Source organism: Apteryx rowi, unplaced genomic scaffold, assembly GCF_003343035.1.
Source record: "Apteryx rowi isolate R43461 unplaced genomic scaffold, aptRow1 scaffold_276, whole genome shotgun sequence".
In the NCBI taxonomy this organism is placed as follows: Eukaryota; Metazoa; Chordata; class Aves; order Apterygiformes; family Apterygidae; genus Apteryx; species Apteryx rowi.
Window position 1 is genome coordinate 539,171 of NW_020449152.1, and position 25,381 is coordinate 564,551.

The 25,381-nt window shown below is 40.4% G+C and overlaps 3 protein-coding genes across 7 annotated transcripts in view; 1 reads left to right on the forward strand and 2 right to left on the reverse strand.

Annotated features, from left to right (window-relative positions):
- The window catches only part of KBTBD2 (kelch repeat and BTB domain containing 2), a 29,768-nt gene extending 10,547 nt beyond the window's left edge, over positions 1-19,221 (reverse strand). The window contains exons 1-3 of one of the 4 annotated variants that reach the window (XM_026068595.1): positions 19,132-19,221; positions 14,180-14,322; positions 4,649-4,773 (exon numbers count right to left, since the gene is read on the reverse strand). The gene's annotated coding sequence lies outside the window, so the exon portion shown is untranslated. Of the gene's footprint in view, positions 1-3,381; positions 3,616-4,648; positions 4,774-10,386; positions 10,470-14,179; positions 14,323-19,131 lie in introns of those variants that run through there. The other 3 variants (XM_026068597.1, XM_026068598.1, XM_026068596.1) reach the window with 3 other exon arrangements.
- Positions 6,152-14,188, forward strand: LOC112967444. 2 transcript variants are annotated; one of them, XM_026068594.1, is made up of 5 exons: positions 6,152-6,771; positions 7,488-9,428; positions 10,411-10,536; positions 12,527-12,652; positions 13,824-14,188. In XM_026068594.1, exons 1-5 carry the CDS (start codon positions 6,543-6,545, stop codon positions 13,859-13,861), a joined length of 2,460 nt encoding a protein of 819 aa, XP_025924379.1. In that variant the 5' UTR covers positions 6,152-6,542; the 3' UTR covers positions 13,862-14,188. The 2 variants fall into 2 exon arrangements, with proteins under 2 accessions (XP_025924379.1, XP_025924378.1); XM_026068593.1 differs by lacking the exon at positions 13,824-14,188 and having other exon boundaries at positions 10,411-12,619.
- RP9 (RP9, pre-mRNA splicing factor) lies at positions 18,563-25,362 on the reverse strand. Its single transcript, XM_026068604.1, has 6 exons — positions 25,094-25,362; positions 23,323-23,353; positions 22,842-22,971; positions 22,450-22,541; positions 20,923-20,984; positions 18,563-19,743 (listed from the first exon to the last, which is right to left on the reverse strand). The coding sequence occupies exons 1-6, from the start codon at positions 25,309-25,311 to the stop codon at positions 19,518-19,520; spliced, it is 759 nt and encodes a 252-aa protein (XP_025924389.1). The 5' UTR covers positions 25,312-25,362; the 3' UTR covers positions 18,563-19,517.
- Positions 25,363-25,381: the final 19 nt, after the last annotated feature.

Sequence of the window (25,381 nt, forward strand, 5' to 3'; positions counted from 1 at the left end):
CAGAGATGTGTAGACATGCATTTCCTTAGATAACTTAGATATTGTGATAGTAGGAAAAGAAATACGTTCCTCTAAAGATCCTATTGAATAAGCCAGATTAGATGCCTAACTTCCAATAAAATTCTGGGAAACAAAGACATTAATTAAAGTTCCACAGGCAGGTTCCTATCCGCATCTTCAACCATCTAAACACCTCTGAAACTAACTTAACTAACTACGATTAACACTTCAATAAACCACTTTGTTGAGGGGGGGGACTTATTTGCCTGGATATCCAGCTCATTTAAGCAAGTTTTAACTAATAAAAAGTTCTAAATGGTACTTTTGTGCACTTTTAATCAAATTCCAGTTTCCATCCAAGCGCAGCTTCATACAAATCACAAGTAAAAACATGTCTACAGAAGTGAGTCATTCACTATTTTTAACACAATAAAATGTCAGAATTAAGAACTGAACGACCATATGCCAAACTACACAAGCATTCAAATGTGTAGAGACAGTGATCCTCCCAGCTATCAATAAAAGTACCAAGTTTAGTATTAAGGCTATGCTGAATTACAAATCAATGTGTTTCAAAATGTGTATACAAACTCACGGCATGGGGAAAGGGGGTATACAAATGCTAAGAAAGATTAAAAACAATTATTTAAATCAATACACCTAGCCAACAGATCTCAAAGATGGGAAATAAAGGAGAAAAAGGAGTTGGAAGCTCTACGTTCCCAAGTAATGTATCAAATTTGCCTCTTTGGTAGTGAAAAAGAAATAAGTAATTGATGAAGCAGTTTCAGACTTGGAAGTTTTTCTCTTTTCTGAAGCCATCAAAGCTATCATTGAAACACTGGAATCCAGAAACTTGAGGGTATCAAGGAGATTATATCTGATAAGACAATGACACGAAATCTCAAAAAACTCAGAAAGGACAAGCTTATTCCTACACTGTTTTTATCTTGAAAATTACTTTTCATTTCATACAGGAAGTTTTTCAACACATATTATGCTTGGGACAGGAGTTACGACTTCAAGGTAGATGACCTTCCTGAAACTAGACAGAAACTAGAGACTGGAAGTGTCAGACTCCAGGCTAACAACATGTTTGGTCACAGTGCACTCCTCAGTACCTGTTTTTTTTCCTGTTTTTCTGCTACTAAAGGAAGTTATACAGTAAAGGGAAAACCTGCCCAGAAATAAAATTAGCACAAGATAAACCAACAACTTAACCTGGCACCTGGCCTTCCAAGTAGAGCATAGGAACAGTTTCCATCCCCAAGGGCATTTCTGTCTTGTGGAAAGAATTGACCTGCACTGGTAAATTAACCTTTGAAAAAAGTGAGCCATGGATGTCTCTAATAAGGTCCAGCCATATATCATGAATGTACAGAACAAGTGCATTTTCACTGAACTCTAGAATGTTAGTAAAGCGAGTCTTTTTCCTTTAACAACTTCAATTTCAATTCACAAGTGTACAGCATTCCCTAGAACATCATCACACTGTTTCATAGCGAATATTTAAACTACAAATTCAAGCATCTCTAAATTAAAAAATTAGGCTAATAATTAGTGTAGCTTAAGTAATCATAAGTTATTTCCTGAAAGGTTAGAGTCATATAATGGGTACCTCATTCACATCCATTTATTCTCAAAATGGAACAGCTACTAAATTAAGGACAAGACATTTTAAGATTTGCACCAGTTTTGGTCAATTTCACAAACCCATGACCAAAATTAAAAAGCATGCCTCAAAAAAAAAAGTCCAAAATTTAGTCAAAATAACTAAATAAGCAGTAAAGTCCTTTCCTCACTTTTGGTCTGTTCCTGAAAGATGCTAGAGTTACACAGCACCCTGTATAACTGGGCCTTTTTATTCCACATGCAAAAATCATTAGATAAGAGGTGCAATGCCTGTGCCCAGATTGTGAGGTTACATGATTTATCTGAGTATCTGAAATATTGAAAATTATCTATTTCCCCTAATACACTTCAGAAAAACTGAACTAAGTTGATAAGGTATTTGAATGATCTAACTGCACCATCTTAAAAAAATTCAAGTGGAAATAATCCTAGATGAACTCCAGTCACTCACAGAAACTTCCACTGTAGGCAGGCATTGGAGTTTCTGAAACAAACTGACAAACTGAAGGGGAGGAGGGAATACCATTCAGGTCCACTGTGATCATGAAGTAGTGCAAAAAAACCACGCCATGGTTTTGCAGGGAAACCTCTAAAAATGCAGGTGCTAAATGCTACCCAAATCTATTTCTAAATCATAACTAAAGTTATTTCAAAAGCAGCAGGTATCTATTCCCTATAGTAAGTGTTTTTAATAACAGAAATACTGAATATTGGAAAGTTTTATGCATGCAAAAGGTTGATTTCAAAGCTATCTTGCATTCTCTACTACACATATGTTCAGTCTATAAAAGCTCACCACGAATTATTTTAATCTTCAAATCCACGCATACTGAACCCCCTACCCAAGTCACTATGGATCCTAATACTATACGTACACACATCTAGACATATCGGCAAGAAAAGGTGGTCAACTATAAGAAACAGCAGTGCCCACTGCAGCGCTGTTCTCCTGGAAGACCACATCCTATCCGCCCTTTCGGGCATCTCTAGAAACATTCACGTTACAAGCATCCCTACGTGCTGGGCCGAAGAGGAGAACTCAACGCTGGAAGCCCTAATCTCCCACCACCACAGGACGCACTCCGCAGTCCCCTCCAGCCCGCGGCATAGTACTAGAGGAGGAACACGCTCTTCCCCTTCCCGGTACCCAGGCGTGCCGTCCCGTCCCCCCATTTCTCCACTTCCCTCTCCTCCTTCCTCAAGACGCTCCCCGGCCAACCCTAAGGAAGGGAAGCGGGGCCGCTGCGCGAGTACCGTCGCACGGCGGGGGCCAGGCCCGCCGGCGGCCGCCGCACCGCCGGCAGCCAGGCGCGCTCCCCTCCYCCGGCCGGGCTCTCCCCAGCTCTGGCGCTCCAGCAGCCGGCCCCGGCCAAGGGCGGCGAGGCGGCCGCAGCAACCACCTCGCCGCCTTCCCCAGGGCGCCCCCGCCTCCCCTTCGAGGGTCTCCGCCGGTGTCCGGCGGGGCCTGGGGCCGCAGCGGCCGCCGGCGGAGCCGCGCCCAGGCGGGCGGGGGGGGAGAGGAGGGCACGACGGGCGCGGAGCCCCCGCGGGCCTCCCGCCGGCGGGGCGGGACGAGGCGAGGCCGCCGCACGGCCAGGGCCTGGCTGGCCCCCCGCCACACACAAACAGGCCGCGGCGCGGGGCGACGAGACGGTAAACGGCTCCGCGGCCGGGCCCGGCTGGGGCGGCCGGCCGGCCGCCTCGCGGCGCGGGGGGACGCGGGTGCCGCCGCCATCGCCCCAAACAAACCTCCAACCGCCGCTTCCTCTTCGGCCTCAGCGTCCCGAGGGCGGGGTGGCACGGGGCGAGGGGGGAAGCAGGGGGCGGAGGATCCGGTCCCCCCCGGGCTGCGGAGGCGGCGGCCACTACGCGCGCAGGCGCGCTGCCCTCCGCCTCCTCCTCCTCATCGCCAGCAGCATCACCTCCGCTCGGCGGCCGTTACGATGCGCCGCGCGCTGGCTGGCGCGCGCGCCCGCCTCCCCTGCGCATGCCCGGAGCGGTGACCATGGGGGGGGGGGGGAATGAGCCTCGCGCGCCCTGTCTCGAGCCTCGGCCCGCCCCCGTTTCCTGTTCCTCTCCCCCGAGCTTCCCCTGCCTACGCAAGCGCCCGCGCGCCAAGGCAACGGCGGCCGCTCGGGCGCTTCCGCCGCGCGCTGCGCAGGAGCGCGCCGAGGCGAGGCCGGGAGAGGGTCCCCGCAGGGGGCGAGTGCGCCTGCGCGGCAAACAGAGCGCGCCAGGCGGGCTGGCGGCGCCGGAGGCCCCCTGCTGGGCGGAGCGGCTCGCTGCGCCCAGAACCGCTGCGCGCTTAACGGTTGGCGGTCGGAAGGCGGGAGAGCAGGCGGCTCCGCTCCGCTCGCCATCGTCCCTCTCTTCCTGCCAGAACCTCTTTTTTTTTTTTCTTTCCCCTGTGGTCCTCGTTAGGGCCTAGAGACCGTACAGTTAAAACGTCATTTGGCCAAGTGCCGGAGTTGCAGAGCCCAGGTTTGCCTTTACCAAATGCAGCCTGAGACTTTGAGGGGTTGAGTCGGTAGCAGGAGGAAACAACAGGGCAAGGGAAAGGGGAGAAGTCTGAAGTCCAAGGAAAAGGAAAATCCTGAGATAATCAACTTTTAAAAAACTACAGAGTGTTTTAATTTTTTTTTTAATTTCCCTTTGGGTCCATTTGTGTTTTCCAGTTTTTGTCCACCAAGAGGTAGGCTAGAATATAACTCAAAATAGGTGAAAGCTCAATCAGATTAATCTAGGAGTTGAGGGTTTAAAAAATCCCAGGCAAATGGCAGAAATGATATCAAAGTGCAAGATAAGAGGAAAAGACAAGATTTGATTGAGGAAGTCTGAGAACAGCAAGATCAATAATTCTTCTCTGATAGAGCCCCTTTCATAATTTGTATCTTAGTGCAAAGGACAAGGTTAATCTGAACATTATGCAAAGAAACAATAGAATTAGTAATTTCATAACCTAGATTTATAAGCCATGTCCAAGTGTCCACACTTCTTTTTCTTGTTACTCACCTACCTGCATCACACATTGGTTTTGCGTTCCTCCCTTGGCATCTCCCCCAAAACCGATGGCAGTCATAGCATTTTGTCATTCAGGGAGGTTATCTCAAGTTGTGAAGAGGCAACTCAGATTCTCATTTCCTGTAAGGCCCAGGCAGACTCAAATTATAACCATGTATTTCATGAATTACTCTTGTTTACACGTGGTAGAGTATATTTGGCTAGAGCGAATATTTCCCTTGTTCATATACAAGAAAATTACAGTCACCCGTCCAATTAGTTGTGTGAGGATAGAAGAGCATCGCTTCTTGTAATCAGACTGAGCAGCTGATAAACTTAAAAAATGGATGTAAACTTAATCTTCTACTTTCTGTATTTTGTTTCTACAAACAATGTCCTTAACAGTGGGCTTTTAAGTGGAATATTGATAACAATTTCCTTTGAAACCTATGGTTTTCTTAATGTAAGTTCCAATGTTACAAATATTCCTAAAGATTGGATATATTGGAATGACTTAGGGATGTAACTTAAATGTCTGCAAGATGAAACTATTAGCTTTCTTCACACAGGATGAAGGCATTTACTGCTGTTCCTATCCCCATGTTTGGATTGTTCCTCCCACTGATTGATGCAAAAGCCCCCCCCCCCAATCACTGTTAAATGAGCCTCAGGTGGAAGAGGGAGTGGACCATAGTAGCTGCCTTCCATAAAGAAGGTGAGCTGAAAGAGGGCTTAGCTAGTTTCTTGCTGGGCTGTAAGCAGCAGCAGCATGGACCTTTGTTTTGAGGGGCCCTAATGGGGGAGGAGTAGATTGTTTTTGTAGGGTTTTTTGTTTTTCTTTTTCTTTCCTGCTTCTCTGTTTGCCAAAGTCATTTTGGGGGCATTGGTCTAGTAGAGTGAGGGGAATCTGTAGGGTTTTGGTGCTTATGTGAGCTGGGCAGACTGTTCTAGATGGAAACTGAAGAGGACTCCAATGTTCCTGAAAGCTTTTTGAAAATCATCTAGGCGTGAGCTGTGTGCCAGTCTGTAAGAGGTCTTAACTTCAACTTTACTTCTGTAACTTCAAAGTGTTTAAGTCCTCCAAATAATTGAACTGCTGCCTTTTTCCTATGTGAACACTAAATCTTCTCTGTTCTCCTATTACTTTTATTCTTGTTTATAAATTGTATGTGACAGCATTGTATCTTTTCCTTGGAATGGGCTAAACTTGCTGTATGAATTAACTGAAGAAAAACATAGATGTGGGAGAGGATTCTGTCTTGTGAATTTTTTATATGGCTCTTAATGTGAACTTAAATGTAGAGATTTTTGCTTTTCCTGTTGCCTGTCGCTAGGTTTAAGCATGGGAGTTGCGGTGTTGCTGAAAAACTTTGTTTATTATGTTAGCTATTTCTGTTTTAAAGCATCTTCTAATGTAAGAATATTGAATCAATAGAGCTCTTACTGTGAGCTCAAATACAACATATGTGTTGGCATCTACAAATACTTTTTTTATGAAACACCAAACCTTTGACTGTGTGAAGTATTCCACTCCTCTATCTAGTTGTTTGTTTATTTTTTTAGAGGCTTGTTGATCAAGACTGATTGATAAAATGTTAGCTTTTAATTGGTTGGTATACTACTTCTATGGCCATGTGCCTATAAGGCTCCATTGAAGTTATTAGTCCTATAACTGTTTTGTGGCTTTAAAATGGGGGTCTGGAGAAGCCCGAAGGAGGTTGGATTGAAGTACTGAGAGTTGTATGTAAAAGCTTGTTTGGTAAAGGAGAACTAAAATCTTTGACTTGATAGTAATATCAGTTTTCTACCTCTTATTTAGAGGGTAGCTTTTTTTCTTCTGGGAAAGGTTTGCTTGCATTGGGCTAGAGGTGAGGATAGGGAGAGAAATATCTGTTGAATTCTCACAGGGCATGAAATTGTCAAGTCACACAGAATATGTTGAAGTGGTTAATCCTTATCACTTATCTTTTTCAGTGTTTAAAAAAAAAAAAATGAACACTGCCTCAGCTTCAGAAGGTGGATCATATTCCACAAACCACACAAGACCCTTTTTTTATGCCCAGCCAACAGCACAACAGCCTTTTCCAAATCCGTGGTACCTCAGTCATGCATATAATCCCTACTGTGTACCTGCACCAGGTAAGGTAAATGAAAGCCATCTAAAGTAGTTATGCTTCGTAAATTAGTACTAGAGGGGAGGAGATCAGTGTGTGTGTATGCTTTTATGTTTAGAAGCTTTTTGAGAGTTGAGTGGAATTAATGTAATCTTTTAGTCTTCAAAGATCCAATTTTTGTGTTAGTTAACTGTGTAGTGCGATTGAAAGGTATCTGTTTCTGCAGAATGGAAGCTAAGCAAAATATTAAGTAACTTACAGGGTTGTAGAATATGCCTAAGAATGAATATGTGTGTGTAAATGAGCTTCATAAATGTACACACACTATATATATGTGTAAATACAAATAAAGCACACAAACAGTATTGTTAAATATATAATGTAAATAGTATACATAAGCTAATTGCTACCTGTAACTGGAGCTGTCTTTTTAAAGACAATACTATGGCTTGGTGGGTAAAATAGCAGAAAATATGGAAAGCTGATCAGTGCATGCTCCAGGGACAAAATCAAACTCTGATTGCAGAGTGCAGCTGCCCGGATAAGCTGTTCCATAACAAGGAACCCTTTCTGGGGTTTCTGTGCAAGACTTGCTTTCAAGTGTTGATGGTTGAAGTGTACTACTTTAAGGGTCAGATCTTGTGAAGGTCCCTGTGTATGCAAGCAATTATTAATCAGAATAATTTCTTTTGGAAAGAAGATACATTTGTCTTTTTCTTTCTTTTTAACCCCATTGTCTAGGCTTCCGAAGTGGAAATCCATATTTTCCATTTTATTCTGTTGCACTCCATGAGTACCCTGGATTTTTTGTTCCACAGCATCCAATGCATGCAAGAATTAGCAGAAGGCCTTATTTTAATGCTCCCCCACCTTCCCCTATGTTTTATCATGCAACACGATTTAGACACTATAGTACCCCTGGGAAAAAAACAGAGACAAAGGAAACGCAGACTGATCCTAGACAGCCTGAAAACAAGCCAAAAAAGCATCAAGATACCCATATAGAAACAAAAGGTTGTGATGCAGGAAATATGGCCTGTGTTTCTTCTGGTATAGGTACAGAGACTGAAAGTACTTCAGAGAAACAAGATTCGTCTGGATCTTCCATTGTTGTGGACAGAGAGTTTCATAATAAGAGCCCTTCCAGCTCTACACAGTATAGAAACCTTCCTTCTGGAAGCTATGCTTTTGAGAAGGAAGAAGTGAGAATAGAATATGGAAATGGCTCTCCAGCAATTCAGTTGTGGAAGTCCTTTAAAGAAACTATTCCTTTGTATGATGTGGCAAGTGGTAAACCAGTCCCAGAGAATATAGTGCAGCGTGACTTATTTTCTGTTAGTTCGTGTGAAGGAATGATATATGGCCCTCATGAAGGGGAGAAATTGGTGCCAGGAACTTACATAGATGAGAGAAAAGCTGTTCTGCCTTCAAAACAGTGTGTTGAAAGTATGCAAGAAAAAGAGGTCCAAAATAATGAAGTGAAGCTGGATGCAGGAAAGCAGGGGACTACAAGTCAAAGGGCAAAATCCCCTCCAGGTGAAGCCATGGCAGTGCAAATAGCAGAGTTGGCCAGATCTGTTAGCATTGATCAACCAGTGGCAAGACAGGATGTGCTAGTAGCCAAGAAATCTAGCTCTAAAAGAACTACAGGCTCAAAAACTTCTCACGAAGAGTCCAGCCTTATGCAACAAGCAGGACTACTTCCATCTAGTATGGAGGTAATGAGTGACTTGAGTTTACAGCAGAAAAAGCTGAATCTAAGCCACAGTGCAACCAATGAAAGTCAAACTGATAAAAGTATTTGGTGTGATGAGTCAGTTGAGAAGTATGTTCCTTCTAACAGCTGGCTGGCTTGTTTGGACAATATGGACACAAACTACAACTACAATGTGTGTTTGCCACAACGGAAATGTCAAAGTGTACTCAGTCTTTCTTCTGAGGAGATGTCCTCTAGAGAGGAAGGTTCATCACTTGATAATGCCCCAGTGTCTTATTTTGTCCCTGACTATGTGCTTCAGAAAAGCATGTATACTTTCCAGGAAAGTACAGAGGGCTTGGAGAAAGAGAAAATTAAAAGTGGTGGGTCCCTTAATGAAGATGAAGTGGTAGGAAGGGAGCAGATCAACAGTTTTGATAGCCAGGATGTCCAAAAATCTTCAGGCATGAAGATTAAAGAGGCTTCCAGTAAAGGTAGAAAGCTGGGAACCCTTCCTAGGTCTTCTAGCCGGAAAAAAATCTTTTCTCTCAAGAAAAAAGCTGCTAAGAGTTTGTCAGAAGCTGAGGACTCAGAAGAATACTATGTGATGGGAGAAGAGGAGGATGAAGATGGAGAGGATGAAGAAGAGGATGATGATGTGGATGAAATTGAATATTTCTTTCAAGAAGCTACTCCATATGGAATCTTGACACCTAATAAAGGAAGCGTCTACCGACAAGTTGGCCAGAAGGTGCTTTGGAAACCACCTAAAAAAGCTATACCAGCTCAACTAATTAGCTGGCCTGCTCAAGAGAAAATAAAAACTAGTAGTGGGCTTGGTGAAAATATTGGTCTAGTTTACAAGCCAAAAGGGAAGGAACAGGATGAAGTTGGATACAGTGACTATGGGTATTATGGAAGAAAGAGGCCTACAGCAAAAAAAGAGGGATTTGAACACAAGAGAATACTACAGAAGTTCTTGGGAGGTAAGCTAATCACTGAGGAAAAGGTGCTGGTTAATAGTTAGAAAACACAAGGAACTCCTAATTGTAACTCCAAATTGTAATGATCAAAGAATGTGGTAGCTTCAGGTTTGACTTAGAGCCAGGAGTACTTAAGAATTTTTTTTGAGGCAGAAGGGGTTTGCTGCAGTTTGCTTGTTGCATGAAGGTTCTGCATTTTTACAACCAGCAGAGAATTAAAGCACAGATTTTAACATCAAACTCTCTTTTGAGTCAGATAGAAGTATATTAATCATGCTGACTTCGGTAGCAATTTATTTGTTTGATAAGCTTCAGGTCACTTGAACTACACTTGTTTAATGGTATCTTGGACACTGATCATCTAAATCTATACAAACATTCTGACTGTCTTATTCCACACCCATGTTAGGTGGGTTAAGTAGGGCTTGTTTCCCTGTAACCTGATGGCCATACCTTGTATAGTTTATATTCTCTACAGCTGGAGTGTCAAATCATTATTTTTTTCTTTATCTTGGCTACTGCTGCTCCACTGTTAGCAAAAGGTTTTGCTATACTTTCATAAAAATCAGTGTGAAATTGTATCGAATTTGGTCTGGAAAAGAACATTCCATTTAATAAAAGGTGGATATTAGTTGAAATTGGCAGGATTATAGTCAAGGTTCATAACTGGTTACTAAGGCACTTGTGGCTGCTGTTCTCATACACTGTCCTGTATTGTGAAAGGCATCTAAAACAGGCTGGTCCAGTTCTAATAACATGGTTAGTGTTCTTAAAGTTTTATTTTCTATAATTAAATCTGAAGACTTTGTACAAAGCTGCTGTTAATTTTTGTGAAGTGGAATCTCTAGAAAGTTATCTTCTTGGTTTTTAACAGACTTAAATTAGATTCAGTGGTTGCCTTTGTTTAACCTTGTATTGTAGCTAAAATAGCGTATTAATACTAGCAAAACTAGATACTGACCTGAAATCAACTCTTCTTATTTAGGAAGACTGTTAAGGGAAAACATGGTGATACCAGCTGAAGAGTTTTGGATTAGAAGTGGTGCTAAACCCAAATTTACCAGCAGAATACATAGTAGTCTCTCACCTCCAGCCAAGAGCAAAGAACAAGGTACAACTTCTTTCCTCAGTGTGTTTTGTTCTCTTTTTTTAAATATTCAAAAGGATATGATACAAAATACCACAGCTTGCAATCTAATAAGATTTGAAGGTAATAAAACTAATTCTTACTGCACTGGTATTGATGAAAAGGCCTGTCAGTCCAATACTTCTCAGGATGTTTCACATCCAACTCAAATACATGAATAACGATGTACTACAGCTGTTTGTCTCTAAAGATACTGTGGGAAATCTTGATGTGGCCAAGCCTTTAATTGTGCAAAGCTTCTATTGCATAAACAGTAGTATTAATTCTTTACCCAGCTAATGCTTCTTTTAAGTGCATTCACAGTGGTACTGCCAAACCCTGATGAGTAGAACATAGAGCAAGTCATCTGTTATAGCTACATAGGCTAATGTTCAGAGAAACTAGCGTGGACCAACAGTTGCCCCGTTATTGCTAAAAGTCTGAGCACAAATCTCTCTATTAAGAAATCACTGTTGTCTTGATGTCTTGAACTGACAGATCCAAGTTCATGTGTGTGTTTTAATGTATGTGGGCATGCTAACTGATCTCTAATCACTCTAAAGACTCCTAAGTTTATAGTTTGGTGCCTGTCAAATTATCTTGAGATTATTCATTACCTGATATGGTTAAGGAAAAGAGGAAGAAGTCAAAATTATTCTGTAAAAGTAAAAGGTTATAGATTTTTTTTTCCTAAAGTGAATGTTTTTCTTTGTAATTAAGATCTACTTAAAGTTCATCTCTGTTTCTAGATGCTCTTCAAAGGCATTTCTCAGCTTAAGTGCTGTTAGAACAACTCTAGCATTTACCCTGTTCTGAGTATTGCTATTCTCTTTGGTCACATGCTTTCAAGTGTTACATGACCAGTCTATCAAGTAACTGAGTATGAAGTTATCTTCAGAATAGATTGATAACTTATTTCTCTTCCCTTGTTGGCCTTAGTTCAGTGATATTATACATCAGGGTCCCTGCATCAACTGCCCAGCAGAATATTCTTTAGTGTTGATTTCTCTGTATTGCTTTCCTGCTTGAGCAAGTAAGGGTTTGGGGTTTGTCTCCTGCATGGGAAGGCTTATGTCCTTCTGTATTAGTAATTTGGTACAGACTTCATCAAAATGCTTTTAAGCTGGTCTGCCCCATCAAAGTTAGAAACTCTCAACTTTAGCAGAATTTTCAGTAATTCCTTACAGCAATTCATAAAAATAAAATGCTTGTAAAATAACTTAACTTTCAGCATGTCCCTTGCTTTCTTAAGTCTCAGATGATAGAGCAGACTGAGGGTGCAGGGCTATGCATTATTTTCTCCTTTCCCAGCGTAGTCAGAGTAAGCTATCACATTTGGTTTTAGATAAGTGGGAATCAGTTTCTTCCAAATGGTGTGTTCATGCCAATGAATCTCACTTCCTGAGATTCAGAAGCACTAAAATACTACCTTTATAAAACCTGGCTTTTATCTTAGGACTGTAGTTTCTTCAAAGTTAATTTAAATTAAGTGCCCCTCAAGTAAGGGGTTCTGGCTAAACAAAATATGTTGCTTTAGTAATGATATCACATGCTAAATTTGACTTCTAGAACTGGACACTTGCAGTGCATTACTTAGATCCGGAGTGGCAAGTCATTTTATTAAGACAATAGGTGAATTGAGTCACTTGACTTGAACAGCAATCAGTTAGTCCTGAACACTTGAATGGTGAACTGGAGCGGAATTAGCCAACCCTCACTGGGCTCTTTCTGCCACATTAAGGTCTATGGAAGTTATATCCCAAAATATAATGAGCCAGAGTCATGGTTACATAGTGACTAAATATTGCAGACATAAAGTTTTTGCTTGGCAGATGTAATGTCAGTTTTAGCTGCTGCTGAAATGGGTACAGAGCAATATACAGGGAAGGGAAAAAATACTATTTCTTGAGAGCAATAGGGGAAAATCAAGCTTAAATTTGCTTTATTAGTGACTTGGTTGTATCTGGCTATTTAGATTGCCTGCCTTTGGTTAAGCCAAAGAAGAAAAGGATAGGCAAGCCCCCTTCCAAACGCAGAGACACAAGATGTGAGGTGGAAGAAATGGAAGTGTGGGAGATGCCTAAAAGTAATGTACGCAAAGGTTGGTATATAGCTACAAAAATGACTCTTAAATAGTTTGTTACCATCCCAAGGAAAAATGTTTCTCAGTTTGATCTGTGAGGATATTGGATCATCTGTGAAATGACAGCATATGCAAACAAAATAAGGAGAGAAAAAGTTAAACTTTGAACACTCACTCACTTTGCTGTGAATAGTGTTGTAGCATTGAACGTGTTACAGTTTTTAAAAAAAAAAACCCGCGCATTATTTTGGTCTAGTTGCTTTCCAGATTGTTTTACTACTGAAATGTTGGGTCCTAGGTCACTTCTTGCAGTGCATGCCTTTCTCTAAACTACAGAACTGTCTTGGCCAAAATATTGCAATATGATGCATCACAAATGTGTATAAATAGTTCTAAAGAACTTAAACTTTATGGAGTAGGACCTTGTTGCTATTTTAGAGGAAGGTGAAGAACATTGGAGGGGCAAATCACATTGACTATGTAGGTTCAATAATAAATAAGCTTTTAGTGCATCTGTGGGAGATTATAGAATGGCTATAAATCAAAAAGGATCAGTATGCATAAGAAGCTACTTAAAGATCAGACTTTCTTCTGGGAAAGAACAATTTGGCATACTAAAGCTAACTAGAATATCCAATGAGGAAATAACATGAGGAAAAGATGCTCCTTTTTTCTCGGTCAACACAATATTAAGCAGAGGAGTACTCATATTTCTAGAGTCTGAAACAACTTAAAATGACTGAAGTGTCCTGTTAGTCTAAATTGTTGTCAGTCCTCAAGTCTGATTATTTAAATGGCAGTGTTATACCTTTAATTTCTCATCTCCTTTAGTAAGAGTAGCTGGGATAGTTTGTAATTATGCAATTATCTGCTATATTTTCCCTGGAAGTAGTCAATGTGTCTTGGATGCCTCCATAAACTTCAGTGTAGTTACAGAGCACACTGAAAACATGCTTGTTTGATGTGGAACTCCTATTGTTCTGTTATACTGGTCCAGCACCCTTCCTTCAGAGTTCATCCTTGCTGGGAAGTTGAGTACATAGTTCTAATCTCAACCACCAGTGTCCTCTCCTGCAATAAGAAAAGCCAGTTATTGATGTCTAGTCTTCCTTTGGAAGCAAACTGACATACATTGTTTGGAGGCAGAGTGTGTAACTCAAGATTGTTTTTTTCTTTTTTTTCCTTTAAGGACGTGGAACCAGAAGGTCACTCTATAAGAAAAGATAACTGCAAATATTGGGGCAGGAGGGGGAATGCAATTGTATCTGAAGTTTCTGTAAATCCATAAGTTAATTACTCTTGTATATTTTGTAAGTTGCTGTGCAGTCCTAAAGAGTAAGAAGTAACACTGTAAAGACTGAGGATGCTATTAAAAAAATGGAATGAAGTATTTAACACTAAATTAAGCCACCTTTTGTAAATAGCACACCCACTATTTAAATAATAAATTTAATAGAATTGCACTGAGACTTGTATTCCATCTACACAGGGAGGCAAAAAAGCTTCTGATAGGGATGTATGTGTATCAATGCTATTATTGCATACCAGCTTGCTGCTGCTGTTAAGCTCTGCAGGACTATGATGCCTCTTAGTTCATCTCATCTCATAGTCAGCTTGCCTGTATGGTGTAGATGTAAGTGCAAGATTTTCTTCCATCAGTAATCAATGGGGTTTTTGTAAAGTTGTTTCTGCAGAAGTATAAAGGAAAATACTCAAAGCTGTGGCAAGTCAAGTTCTGACTTACAATTTCAAGGCAGTTCCTCAGCTCTTAACTTACCTTTAAATGCATGACTGACAACTATAAAAAAATTAGCACTGAACAGATGTGGTGCTTTCCCTCCCCTTCTCTTCTATGAAAAAGAATAGCTAAATCATGGAAACACCTAACTGGAGAGGTGGACTTCGGAGGTGAAGCAAGTTTTTAAATAGTGGCATTACCCCCTTTCCCTGACTTGTTATTGATGACTCCTATCACTGTCCTTGATACTGTCCTTGGCAGATCTCTATATATAGACATTCCTGTAGTACTAGCAAGATAAAACTAGGTCTCTTGCTGAGCTATATTATGAATAACTGGAGCAGACTTACCTAGATGAAGTGGATAGCTCATGATTCTTGACTATCTTTAGTCTATGGAAGGTAGTATTGCCATGTGAGAACAATGAATAAAGTGGTAGTGTGAGTGAGGAAGACAGTGAAATTGTAGAAACTAGTTTTTCTTTAACATGGGGGCTGGGGACAGGACTTATCTTCTGCCTCCTCAACCTCCTGTCTCCATGTACTTATTCTGTCTGTACCCTAGAATAACCCATGGGGATAAAAGTAGCATCTCCTGTAGCTGCATTCAGACTCTGTGCATACCTATTACTACTTTGACCTGTAACTGAGCTTACACTTTATTTCCTGTCAGTGAGCAATATTGAGGTTTCCCTCCTGCACCCAAATGATCCTTGCTCTTGCTATTTCTTAATAGCACTTGTAGGGATTTACTTGTTAAAGAGCTATAGTAATTACAGCCTTTCCCCCAAGCTATTAGGGGAAAGGATCCACATTAACAGTGTGATACTAAGTTTTTATTTTCCCCTCCACCCTGAACACCACAACAAAATACAGAATACAAATCCTTATTTGGCTTTTGTGCTGCATAAACCTTCTATTAAGGATATGCATTGCATCAGAACCTCAAAGGAGAGGGGAAAAAAAAGGGGGGGGGAGAGGTTTCCTTCAAGCAAAGAGCTTTTTCATACCATCCTTGCCCTGAATAATACAGGGCTAAGTAATTTTTTCTTAGAGGGGAGACAGTTCTCCCAGACTTTATTCTGATGGGTAGAATGAGTGCTGGAATCTGCTCAACTTGGAGGCTAAATGACAACCTGTAAGGAATATTTCAGTGAATAAAATGGTCATGATTCAGAAAGGCTGAGCTGCAAACTGTATTTTAAAAGGCTGTGAATCAAAGCCCAGGCTCTTTCATTCAATCAGGTAACTAGCCACAATGATTCCTGAGATCTAATCTCTAGTTAGAGATACATATACGTGTCAGTTTGTTGTTCCATGTGAAGCTTGATAGCCCAGTGATGAGTAACTGCAGTACTGGCAGTATTATAAACTTTTAACTGTAGCAGTATTGTATTGTCCTTAAAGATTTCACATGCCTTCTGCAAAATCTACTGAAGGGCAGCTGAAGAATCTATTTGCTGCTTGGCAAAGCAGCAACAAACAGTAGAGGCCTCTGAGACTCCCATACTGGCTGTTTTGTTGGACAGACTTATTGTCTGTGACTCAGAATTTCTAAAGCATTATTTTAGCTAAAACCTCTGTGGCAAAGCGGGTGGGGTGTAATAGCTAAGCTGGAGCCAGTGGTGTGTTGGCTTGTCAGGTTTTAATTCTATACTTTTCAGTTTGCTAGCATCTGTGTGGCATAAACATTCCCTTTTACAAGATTTATGTAGATTCACAGGACTATGATTACAATATTATTACCACTCAAATTTCAGTATGGCTTTCAAATGGAAATAACCAAGCCTGCAAAAGAGAACCAACATTTTTGCTAGTGATTCTTTCCTTTGAGCAAGATATGTTAAGTAGTCCAATAGTTAAGACTTAAATATAAGGCTAATCAGTCTTGCAAGAATATGGCTTCCTCTTCTGCTTTCTGGATTTATGTCTACATAGAATCATTTTCCATTAATATAAATGGTTCTTGAATTTATTATTGTTCATAGTCTACATATTCCTAAAAGACCTAGCATCTCTTAAATGCCAGCTTTGGCACTTTTTAAAATGCCAAATGAGGAAATGAATTGTGCTTCCTAGCACTAACACTGGTTGCTAGTCATCACTGTTAAAAACTTGTACTGTACTGAAACTGGGCTAACTAACTTTGCTGGAACTGGCTATGCTTTTATGAGCTTGAGCAGAGACCTACAAAAAATCATCTTTACATGGAGGYTTAGAAAATGGCAGAGAGGGGAAGACAATGCTCAAATGCGCAAAAGAGCTCTTGTATGAGGAAAGACTAAAAAGAGGAAACAAACACAAAAAGAGTGATGGAGGGGCTGGGAATATGACAGTAATCTATAAAACTGCAAATGGCATGGAGAAGATGAATAGGAATCAGTTCACATGCTTTACAATACAAGAATTAGAGTATATGAAATGAGCAGGGGACAGTTTGAAAATATGATATTTCATTACATTGCGTAATTAATCTGCAGAGCTCCTTGCTGAAGGAAATTGAATACTGGAGTTTACAAGAAGTGACTGGATGTTAAAGAAAAATCCATACAAGGCTACTAAATGCGGAAACATGTATGACTCAAAGTACCCGCACTGCAAGCAGTGGAGGCTGAGGCAGCATTTTGGTGAAATAAGAGAAATATCACTATAGCTTGCCCTGTTCTGTTGCCTAGGCATCTACTATTGACCACCACTGGAAAAGACCTTTAGTCTGACACAGAATGGGGATTTAGTATTTCAAAAGATTCTTCTTAAATTGCATTTGCTAAAAAGAATGCCCTTCCTCTAAGGTGTTCTACTAGATTGTTCAAATAGTGAACTCTGATATGTAAAACTCTATAAAACAGGTCGTGGGGGATGAAAGATTATAAGGAAAATATAAATTTGTTTTAATTAAACTAAGCTTCAGAAGAATCTTAAATAACAAAAGCTAGAATAACCAAAGAGGCCTTTGGGTTAGCTCTGCTCTAGTGAAATCTGTGCAAGATGTCTCTTGGAATGTACCAGGCGAATACTTCATTACCTGTGGCTTCTAGCATCTTTTCAACAATCACCAACGCTATAAGCACACTTCCTCAGCATCAGATGTACAAGGCTGTTATAAATCTTCTCATGCTATTTCAACTGTTAGAACTTTTTCTGGTGAAAGAGCCAGGAGCTTCTACTTAGTTTGTGAGAATGCTGATACAGAGAACTGCTGGGAGTCACTATTGAGACGATCCCATGACAGGGAGATTTGCTAAATAACAACACTGGAAGATTAAAAAAAAACCCTCCAGAATATTCAAGCTCTGGAAATAAGACAGTTGATGAGTAGTTTGACCTAAAGCTACTGCTGTGATTAATACACCTTTTATAAAGTTGCTAGGATATAACAATATCTAAAATCACATGCTTCACTAGCAAACAGGTTTTCCTTTTGTTGCCATTGCTTATTGAAGATGTAAAATCACCAAAGCAATGGAGGGGAAAGAGCAGTAAAGAATCTTTTTATAAGTAGGCCTTGTCCATCTTGTTTTCCCCAGGAAGTACTGTGAATGACTGACAAGGTATGGGACTTTGTTTCTTACTAAATTACTTTTGGACATTTAAGAGTTTAAAGGTGGGAGAAAACACATTTTCAACATATACTTTCCCTGTCGTCTTTTCCAAAGGTTGAGAGAGCTCTCAAAAAAGGCTCTTAAGTGCATTTTAGTCTACTGTTCCTGAATTTCATTGTTAGTGGCCAGTGATGTTAGAGCTTTATCATGCATTATTTTGTTATAAATGCAACTGAAGAGACTAGGTTCTGTAAAAGATCAAACATGATCTAGTCCTTTCAAAGCAAATCTACACTCCTTTTTACCCTTTGCAAGGTACCTATAAACATCTAGGTCCTCAAATTACAGATTTGTATCACTAATTGTTGATCTTTCAAAAAGAGACACTTGCTCTAATGCAGTTTATAGCTGTATCAATCTTTTCAGTCAAGTCTGCCTTGCAAGATTATTTAGAAAAGAATCTTGCTGTCAGTCCCCAAGGTTAGTGAAGTACACAGAACTTTCCCTAATTTCAGCTTGCAGGTTCTCTGCTACTATTCTGTTGATTACATGCATATACTTGAAACCCCTTTTGAAATCCTTCCACGTATTTATATTCTTCTTGCAGTATGATTCAAAGTACTACTACACAAAATAACTCCACTAAATGTACAAAATAAGTTGGGATTTACTTCCCCAAACCTTTTTATAAAGGAAAAAAATCAAGATGTATCAAAACAACTGATACTGAAGTGTATCTAGAAATGCATCTCTCATTTCCAACATGAAACACCCCTCCTTAGCTAAAAGTTAGTTCTGTACAGTAAAACAATATTTAACATCCAACTCTTATGCTTGGCCCCCAGTTCTGTGGTTTGGAGAACACTTAAGGTGTTGCAAAACTCTCTTAATGGTGATGATGTTGAGATTTTGCTATACCTAAAAAAAACAAGTCTTGCTAACACTGCAGTGTTCAGTTCAAGTTTTGTCTTGAAGTAAATCCCCTTGTTTAACTTTCCCCTCCCCCCTTCAGCAATGCTTTTTTATTTCCCCAACTGCCAGTGCTGGGATAAGTACAGTGAACTTCAGCACATAGCAGTATGCAGAAAAAAAATACAGTTCAACCTACTCCTGATAATTACTGTAAATGAAGTGTCAATGCTTTGCACAGTGCAAACTGCAGTCCTCATTGCAATGAGGGTTTGTATATAATAAGATTACTTCATGGAGAAAACATACTTCAGTAGACAGTCTGCTGAATCCTGCTGATCTCTTAGCAATGCTTTGGTAGTCACTGTTTCCTGGCCGTTGTCACATGTGCCAACGCAGAGGCCCAGTCTGACCTAGCTAGATGACCCTTAGCACCAGTTCTGCAGTATAGAGATATGGTTGATTGAGTAAAAGTATTGTTTAATGCATCTCTCTTTTCTGGCTGCAGCATTGCAGAGGGGCAGAAAAGCAGAGCCAATGTAGGATGCTATATATATATATATATATATATATATATATCTCCATCTCTATGTTCTGAGTTTAATAAAGCCCTTTCCGGTGGCAGCTTCTTCATTCTTTGGATGTTTCCTTACAGTTCACAAGTAGGGGGTCAATAAGCATGCAGCAAACTGCTGTCAGTCAGATTCCAACCTCTCATTAGATTTAGAAGATTTATGCTTTTTCTTTTTCTTCTTCTTTTCTTTTTTTTTCTTTTCTTTCTTTCTCTTTTTTTTCTTGTGTTTATCTCTACATTCTGAGGAAGTGGAGCTGCTGCTATTTTCATCATCATCCTCACTGCTCTCATCACTGTTATCGTCTTCTGAGGTAGAGTCTTCCAGGAGCTGCTTCAGTTGCTGTATCCTGAGTACATTTAAAAATGTGAATGAGAATCTTCTCTAACTCTCCCACACATAATAACTTATTCTAGCTTTCATCTGTTCCCTTCCTAGCTTGACTAATGGAAGCTGCATGCAAAGGGCTGCATTATTTTGCTGGATTACAACTCTAGTTACAGTTTTCACAAACAGATGCAAGCAACCTCTTTTCAGACAAGCATATACCCTGTTCTCAAAGACTTTCCAATCCATGGGATATCAAAGAAAGACTAAGTTATTGGCCAATATGTAATTTAATTTTTGCATGCAAAACCATCGGAGGCAACAACTATCATCAGACCACCATAGGAAGTTCTATGTTTATGCAAACATGGATGCCTACTGGGATTATGATACAAAATTCATTGCCCTGCTGATACAGACAATGTCAGTGAAGCAGAGGGTAGAGTCTGCTTTAGATCCATAGGTATCTTTGAGAGGCAACATTCTTTGTACTTTCATGGATTCCTAGCAAACAGGGAGAGACTACTTGCTTATTTTATTATTGTCTTCAGTATCTTATCCATGAATTTGTTTCTTTAAAAAAAAAAGAAAAAAAAAACTTATCTGCAGCAGCAGTACCACTGTATGTGCTGCTACCTGTAATTTAAAGGTTGTCCAGTATTCTTAATGATGCAGTACAACAGATAAGAAAGCGTTAAAAACTCTGCCATTCTGTTTATTGAATAATGATTTCATATAAAGAGCATCATCAGGTGCCTGAAACTAGCTTTCTAAATCCATACCTGTCTACCAAAAGCACCTTAGTGTACAGAATTTTAGAAAACATCTCAGTGAAGTTGATGAAAATTGGACTGTTTTTATTAGGTGCCTAAAATGGAATAAAATTCAAGTACCTCAAAGTTACAGTGTAAATGAATGTGACTCCTCTTTAAATTTTGTTTTGGAAAAAAAATACAGAAGCTAATAGAATTAAAGAGAAGTAGGAAATACTACTGAGATTATTAAGAAGGTAGAAATGCATCAGTCTGTTAACATAAAGAAACTCCCATTAAAAGATGTTCTGAAGTGGTGTGAGTAACTTACAATGACATTTCACCTACAAACTTTAAATTAGTAACATGTTATCAAAGTTCAAAACTTAAACTGAAAATGCAGTTTACTACAGGGATGCACTTACCTCATTTCTTTTACAGGGACTCACCTCATTTCTTTTTCATGACGTTTATTTTCTCTTATTATATCATACATTGGATCCTCATGTGCCTTTGGAAGCGGAAAACAGAAATCCAGTGTTGGTAAAGAAAAGGGTTTATCACTGACTGTTGTAATTCTTAAGAAAAAACAAACCAACACAATAACTAAAAGCAACCTAACACAGAGGCTTTTATCAAAAGATGAATTACACTCAGCAAGCTCTTAATTAACAAGCATATTCTCAGACTTTGGCAAACATTATGGTTAATCTGGACTAATTTTTTACTTTAGAAAAAGCCTATCTAGTTACATGATGAAGGAGGTTCTCCTTAGCTATGCTACCTCTCTCTCTACAATCACAGATTACTAACAAATCCCTATAGAGATACTACAGGAATAGCTAAACACAGAATAAATATTGAAGTTTGAAATAATAACAGCTGTGCCTTTATAGCACATTTTAAAAGCTTGGATACAAGCATGCAGGAATATGGTAGCAGGGAATATAAGACAAATAGGTAACGAGGTATGAGTTGTCCTATGACACTCCTACTACCATTCTTAATTTTTACATTTTGCATTGCAGCAAAAGATAGTTTTGAAAGAAGATAGCAAGTAAACTTTGCAGCTATTTAAGGTGAGTTCATCCCAAGCAAGAAAGCAGCAAAAAGAAGGCGTGATCATTTCTGTTGGAAATTTAGCAAAAGAAAAAAAAGAGATGATGTCAAATGCTGATTGACAGTGTTCACTGAAATTTCAGTAGTAAATGAAAAACGTTGGGAAAGTACCATGAGGGGCCTTGGACATAAAGCAAGTGTTTGATGCAAGAGAGAAGAAGCCTGAGAAAAAAAATGAAGGATAGATCATGGGAACGGTCTAAAAATTCTATTGGCAGTAGCATGATGATTGGCCAGAATGAGTCCAGATTGCATTTTCAAGGCTAGAAAGCAGGACATGAGAAACAAAATGATGAGAATTTGAAATATAGCTTAACAGTGCCGAACAATAGGAAAAGATATATTTAAAGACACAGGAACACAGAAAGAATCTGCAAAACTAAGATGTAGCCTCATGTAGCAAGAGATCAGAATTGTAGACAATGACTGGACTACAGACCTAGACAACAGGCTTCATGATGTGGTTGTTCACAGTGAGAGCAGAAGGCTTGAAGCGGCTGTAATGTGGGCAGCTCAAGCTTGACTAAACTTTTTTTTGTTATGTTGATATTTTATGATAAAAACTTATGCTGTAACAGTTGATTGAATATAATGGTTGAAACAGCTTCTCAAAGATTTTCAGTTTAAATGTAAATATTAATTATTTTCCTCTCGAAGAGCAGATTTTCTGCAAAGTAGTCAAACATCCAACCACATCTGTAGCTTTTTTTTTATTAGAAGATTTTCGGCATCTATATTATACTAGAGACAGAGGAAAAGTCCTTAATAGAGCATCATCTAATAGGCTTCTCTTCACTTGCAAAATTACCCATCAGTATTAAAAATACAAGCAATAATACTACAGTATTTGTACTCACTACTCTAAATTGTTCCAATTTCTGATTGCCTTTAATAAAGAATGGGCATTCTTTATCTCCTGTTCTGTGTCCATAACGTTTACACCTCCAACCTTTAAAAAAAGAAGCAGCAGTGAATTGCACCTCTGAGCCAGCTCAGAATAGAAAAAAAAAAATGTGTATTTATATTGAAAATATTTAATTTTGTTGGAACAGATACAGAGATACAAGTGTTATGTTGATAAATGTAACTTTCATAAAATGTAAGGCTATTACAGCCTTCAAGATGCTGGTTGCTTTCATACCAATATGATGCCAGTCTACCTGGACCTCATCATCTGTCTGCCAGACATCCTGCCCTCCCCCAGAGTAAAAGGATGGTCCAGTAACGTCTGGAATATATTCAACCTTACACTGCATAACTTTGACTTCTTTTCCCAAAGGCATCCAAAGCCCTTTTGTTGGGGCATGTGCCAGGAATTCTCGTGCACTTTCATTGCCTGGTACATCAGGTATGCAGTCTTCCGGTTTTGTTTCATTCTCCTATGGAAAAAGATAGGGACAATAAAAATCATTTTTTAAAAACTTTATAAAAATTAATACTCCAAGTGTACAGGCCCTCATTTAATATGGACCTTATTTTCTCTGTACCATTTCTTTTTCTTATAACACATAAAGGATCCAAAATAGCTGACTCTTTCAGTAATGTTACCTCATTTTTTTTTTTCCTTACCCTTGACCTGCTTGTAACTGAGGAGTTCTGAATTGTCCTCTGGGAGCACCTACTTCTCTCTGTAATTTATATAGATAACCTAACTTAAGGTAGATGGCCAAAGACAGGTTGTGTGAAAACCCCTTGTAATGTTAAAAATTTACTAAAATATATTTACTAACCTTAATTAGCCCTGGGGGAGGTTTCTCATAGCTGAAAAGCAATAAAAATATAGTTAGTCTGCCTTCTGCAACTTAGCACGGACAAATAATTTGACAAAATACAGCATTTCAATGGTATAGTGTTAAAACTTTCACCTCACATTTTCCCTTAAAATTTACTCAATCAATAATCATTAAGAACTATAGCACAACACGGATACCTGAATGCAAGTAGATTGAACCAGAGTGTTTCCAAACTGCCAAGTTTTTGTCATATCACAACACGCATCTTTTGCGAACATCCTTCAGATTCATATTCTTGTGTGGAACCAGCTATTTTAATCACACTGCTTTACAGCAATGTGCCGTGCATCTGATTCAGCTTCAGTTACCATAAATTCACAGTTCTCTCATCTTTTTCTGTAGCTATAGCACACCCCCACCCAAGATCTCACTAATCCAAGTTTCTTTACTCCAGCACTGCTGAATCACAGATATAGTCAGCTGAAAACATCAAATCAGGTTGTTCCTTAAATATAGCTTTGCCAGCCAAACTTAGTATAAAATAATAAATCTCTTCCTCTCTCTGTATTTGACACCTAAAGATAGAATCTTGCTGACAATTTTACTATCTTTTCTGCAGTACTTCTCTAGAGCTGACAGTAAAGATAAAATTTATTAAAATCTAAATAGCAAGCAGATGCTATGTAAAACAGTAACTGAAAAACTGTATGCACTTAGGAGTTAAATGCCAAGATACAACAGGACTGACCTTCTAACAATGACAGCTTTTTGAGTGCTGTTTATAGCATTTCACAACAAATTTGACTTCCTCTAGGAAAGGATAAAATTATGTTCTAGTGAACTTCCTGATCTTTCTATTCCATTCAACCCCTTTCAATAAAACGGCATATACCCTTTACTGTACAGCACTGTGGACTACTAATGGAGTCTTTTATCTCAAACCTTTTTATCTTTTTTTTTTTTTTTAAACCACACTAGTAAAAACCTGCTGAACAACTTCTGCTTCTCTGCTGCAACTCCCTGACATCTAAGAGTCACTTGCAAGAAGAGACTCCCTTTTCCCAAGAAATCATTATAAAGTCAGAAAGGAGGTTTGCAGCTGACGCTTTGAAACAGAGACAAGCGGAACAATGTAACACCTTAAAACTTCCATGCTGCCAGGTACAGAGACAAGGCAGACACAACAGGCCAGCAAAGGAAACACACACCTAGTCACGGATAAAAACGGGCCGCGTTTTGGAGAGACGGGACAAATGCCCCCGCTGAAGAGCGATGCACAGGCCCATTTCAAGGCCTCGCGGCCTGAGCAAACCCAGGGAGTGGCCGACGACGGCCTCGTCCCCCAGAGCGGTCCAGAACATGCCAAACACGCAATAAATACGTGGTGTGGCAAAGGGAACTTAAAGCACTGCAGTTATTACTGCTCAAAAGGTAGTTTCTGCATTTGGCGCTCCGGAGGTAAGCAGCTTTCAGCATGAAACCGAGGAAACGCTGGATTTGCGCAGAACGCAGGTGAGTCACCGCGGAACAGTAAAAACGGCGTCAGCACAAACGGGCAGCCCCAGGGCGAGGCAGGCAGGAGAGCCGCTGCCCGCCCGGCTGCGAGGCCCGCACTGGCCGCGGAAACCCCGCGCCCCAGCTCCGCGGCCCCCTGCCCCGGGGGGGCACGGACAGAGGCGGCCGGGCAGTGGCCGGCGGGGCCCCCCGGCCCCCGAGGAGGGGGGAGCGGAGCGGAGCGGCGGGGCCCCGGGCAGCCTCCCCTCCTTACAACGACTCCAGGTGCTGGAGCTTCTGGAGCTGCTGCGCCTCCCGCTTCTTCCTTTTCCTCTCATGCCGGTCCTGGGTCCTGCCGCCGCCCGCCGCCGGCTCGTGATGGCTCTTGTGCCGCTTCTGGCTGCTCCTCGCTGCTTCTCCCTCTTCCTCCTCCTCCTCCTCTTCCTCCTCCTCCTCTTCTTCTTCCTCCCCCCTTCGCGCCTTGTGGGACATGGGCGCGGCGGGCCAGGCCGCGGCGGCAGCAGGCGAAGCCGCGGCGGCGCCTCGCTCCCCGCCCCCCCGC

What these genes read in the sequence shown, in the direction of transcription:
- LOC112967444 (XM_026068593.1), top strand. Translation starts at nt 6,543, where the DNA reads ATGAAATTGTCAAGTCACACAGAATATGTTGAAGTGGTTAATCCTTAT. An exon ending in CTACTGTGTACCTGCACCAG is followed by an intron (nt 6,772 to 7,487) that starts GTAAGGTAAATG and finishes CCCATTGTCTAG; the next exon opens with GCTTCCGAAGTGGAAATCCA. An exon ending in ACTACAGAAGTTCTTGGGAG is followed by an intron (nt 9,429 to 10,410) that starts GTAAGCTAATCA and finishes CTTCTTATTTAG; the next exon opens with GAAGACTGTTAAGGGAAAAC.
- RP9 (XM_026068604.1), bottom strand. Translation starts at nt 25,311, where the DNA reads ATGTCCCACAAGGCGCGAAGGGGGGAGGAAGAAGAAGAGGAGGAGGAG. An exon ending in CTCCAGCACCTGGAGTCGTT is followed by an intron (nt 23,354 to 25,093) that starts GTAAGGAGGGGA and finishes ATTGCTTTTCAG; the next exon opens with CTATGAGAAACCTCCCCCAG. An exon ending in AATTGGAACAATTTAGAGTA is followed by an intron (nt 20,985 to 22,449) that starts GTGAGTACAAAT and finishes CCGCTTCCAAAG; the next exon opens with GCACATGAGGATCCAATGTA.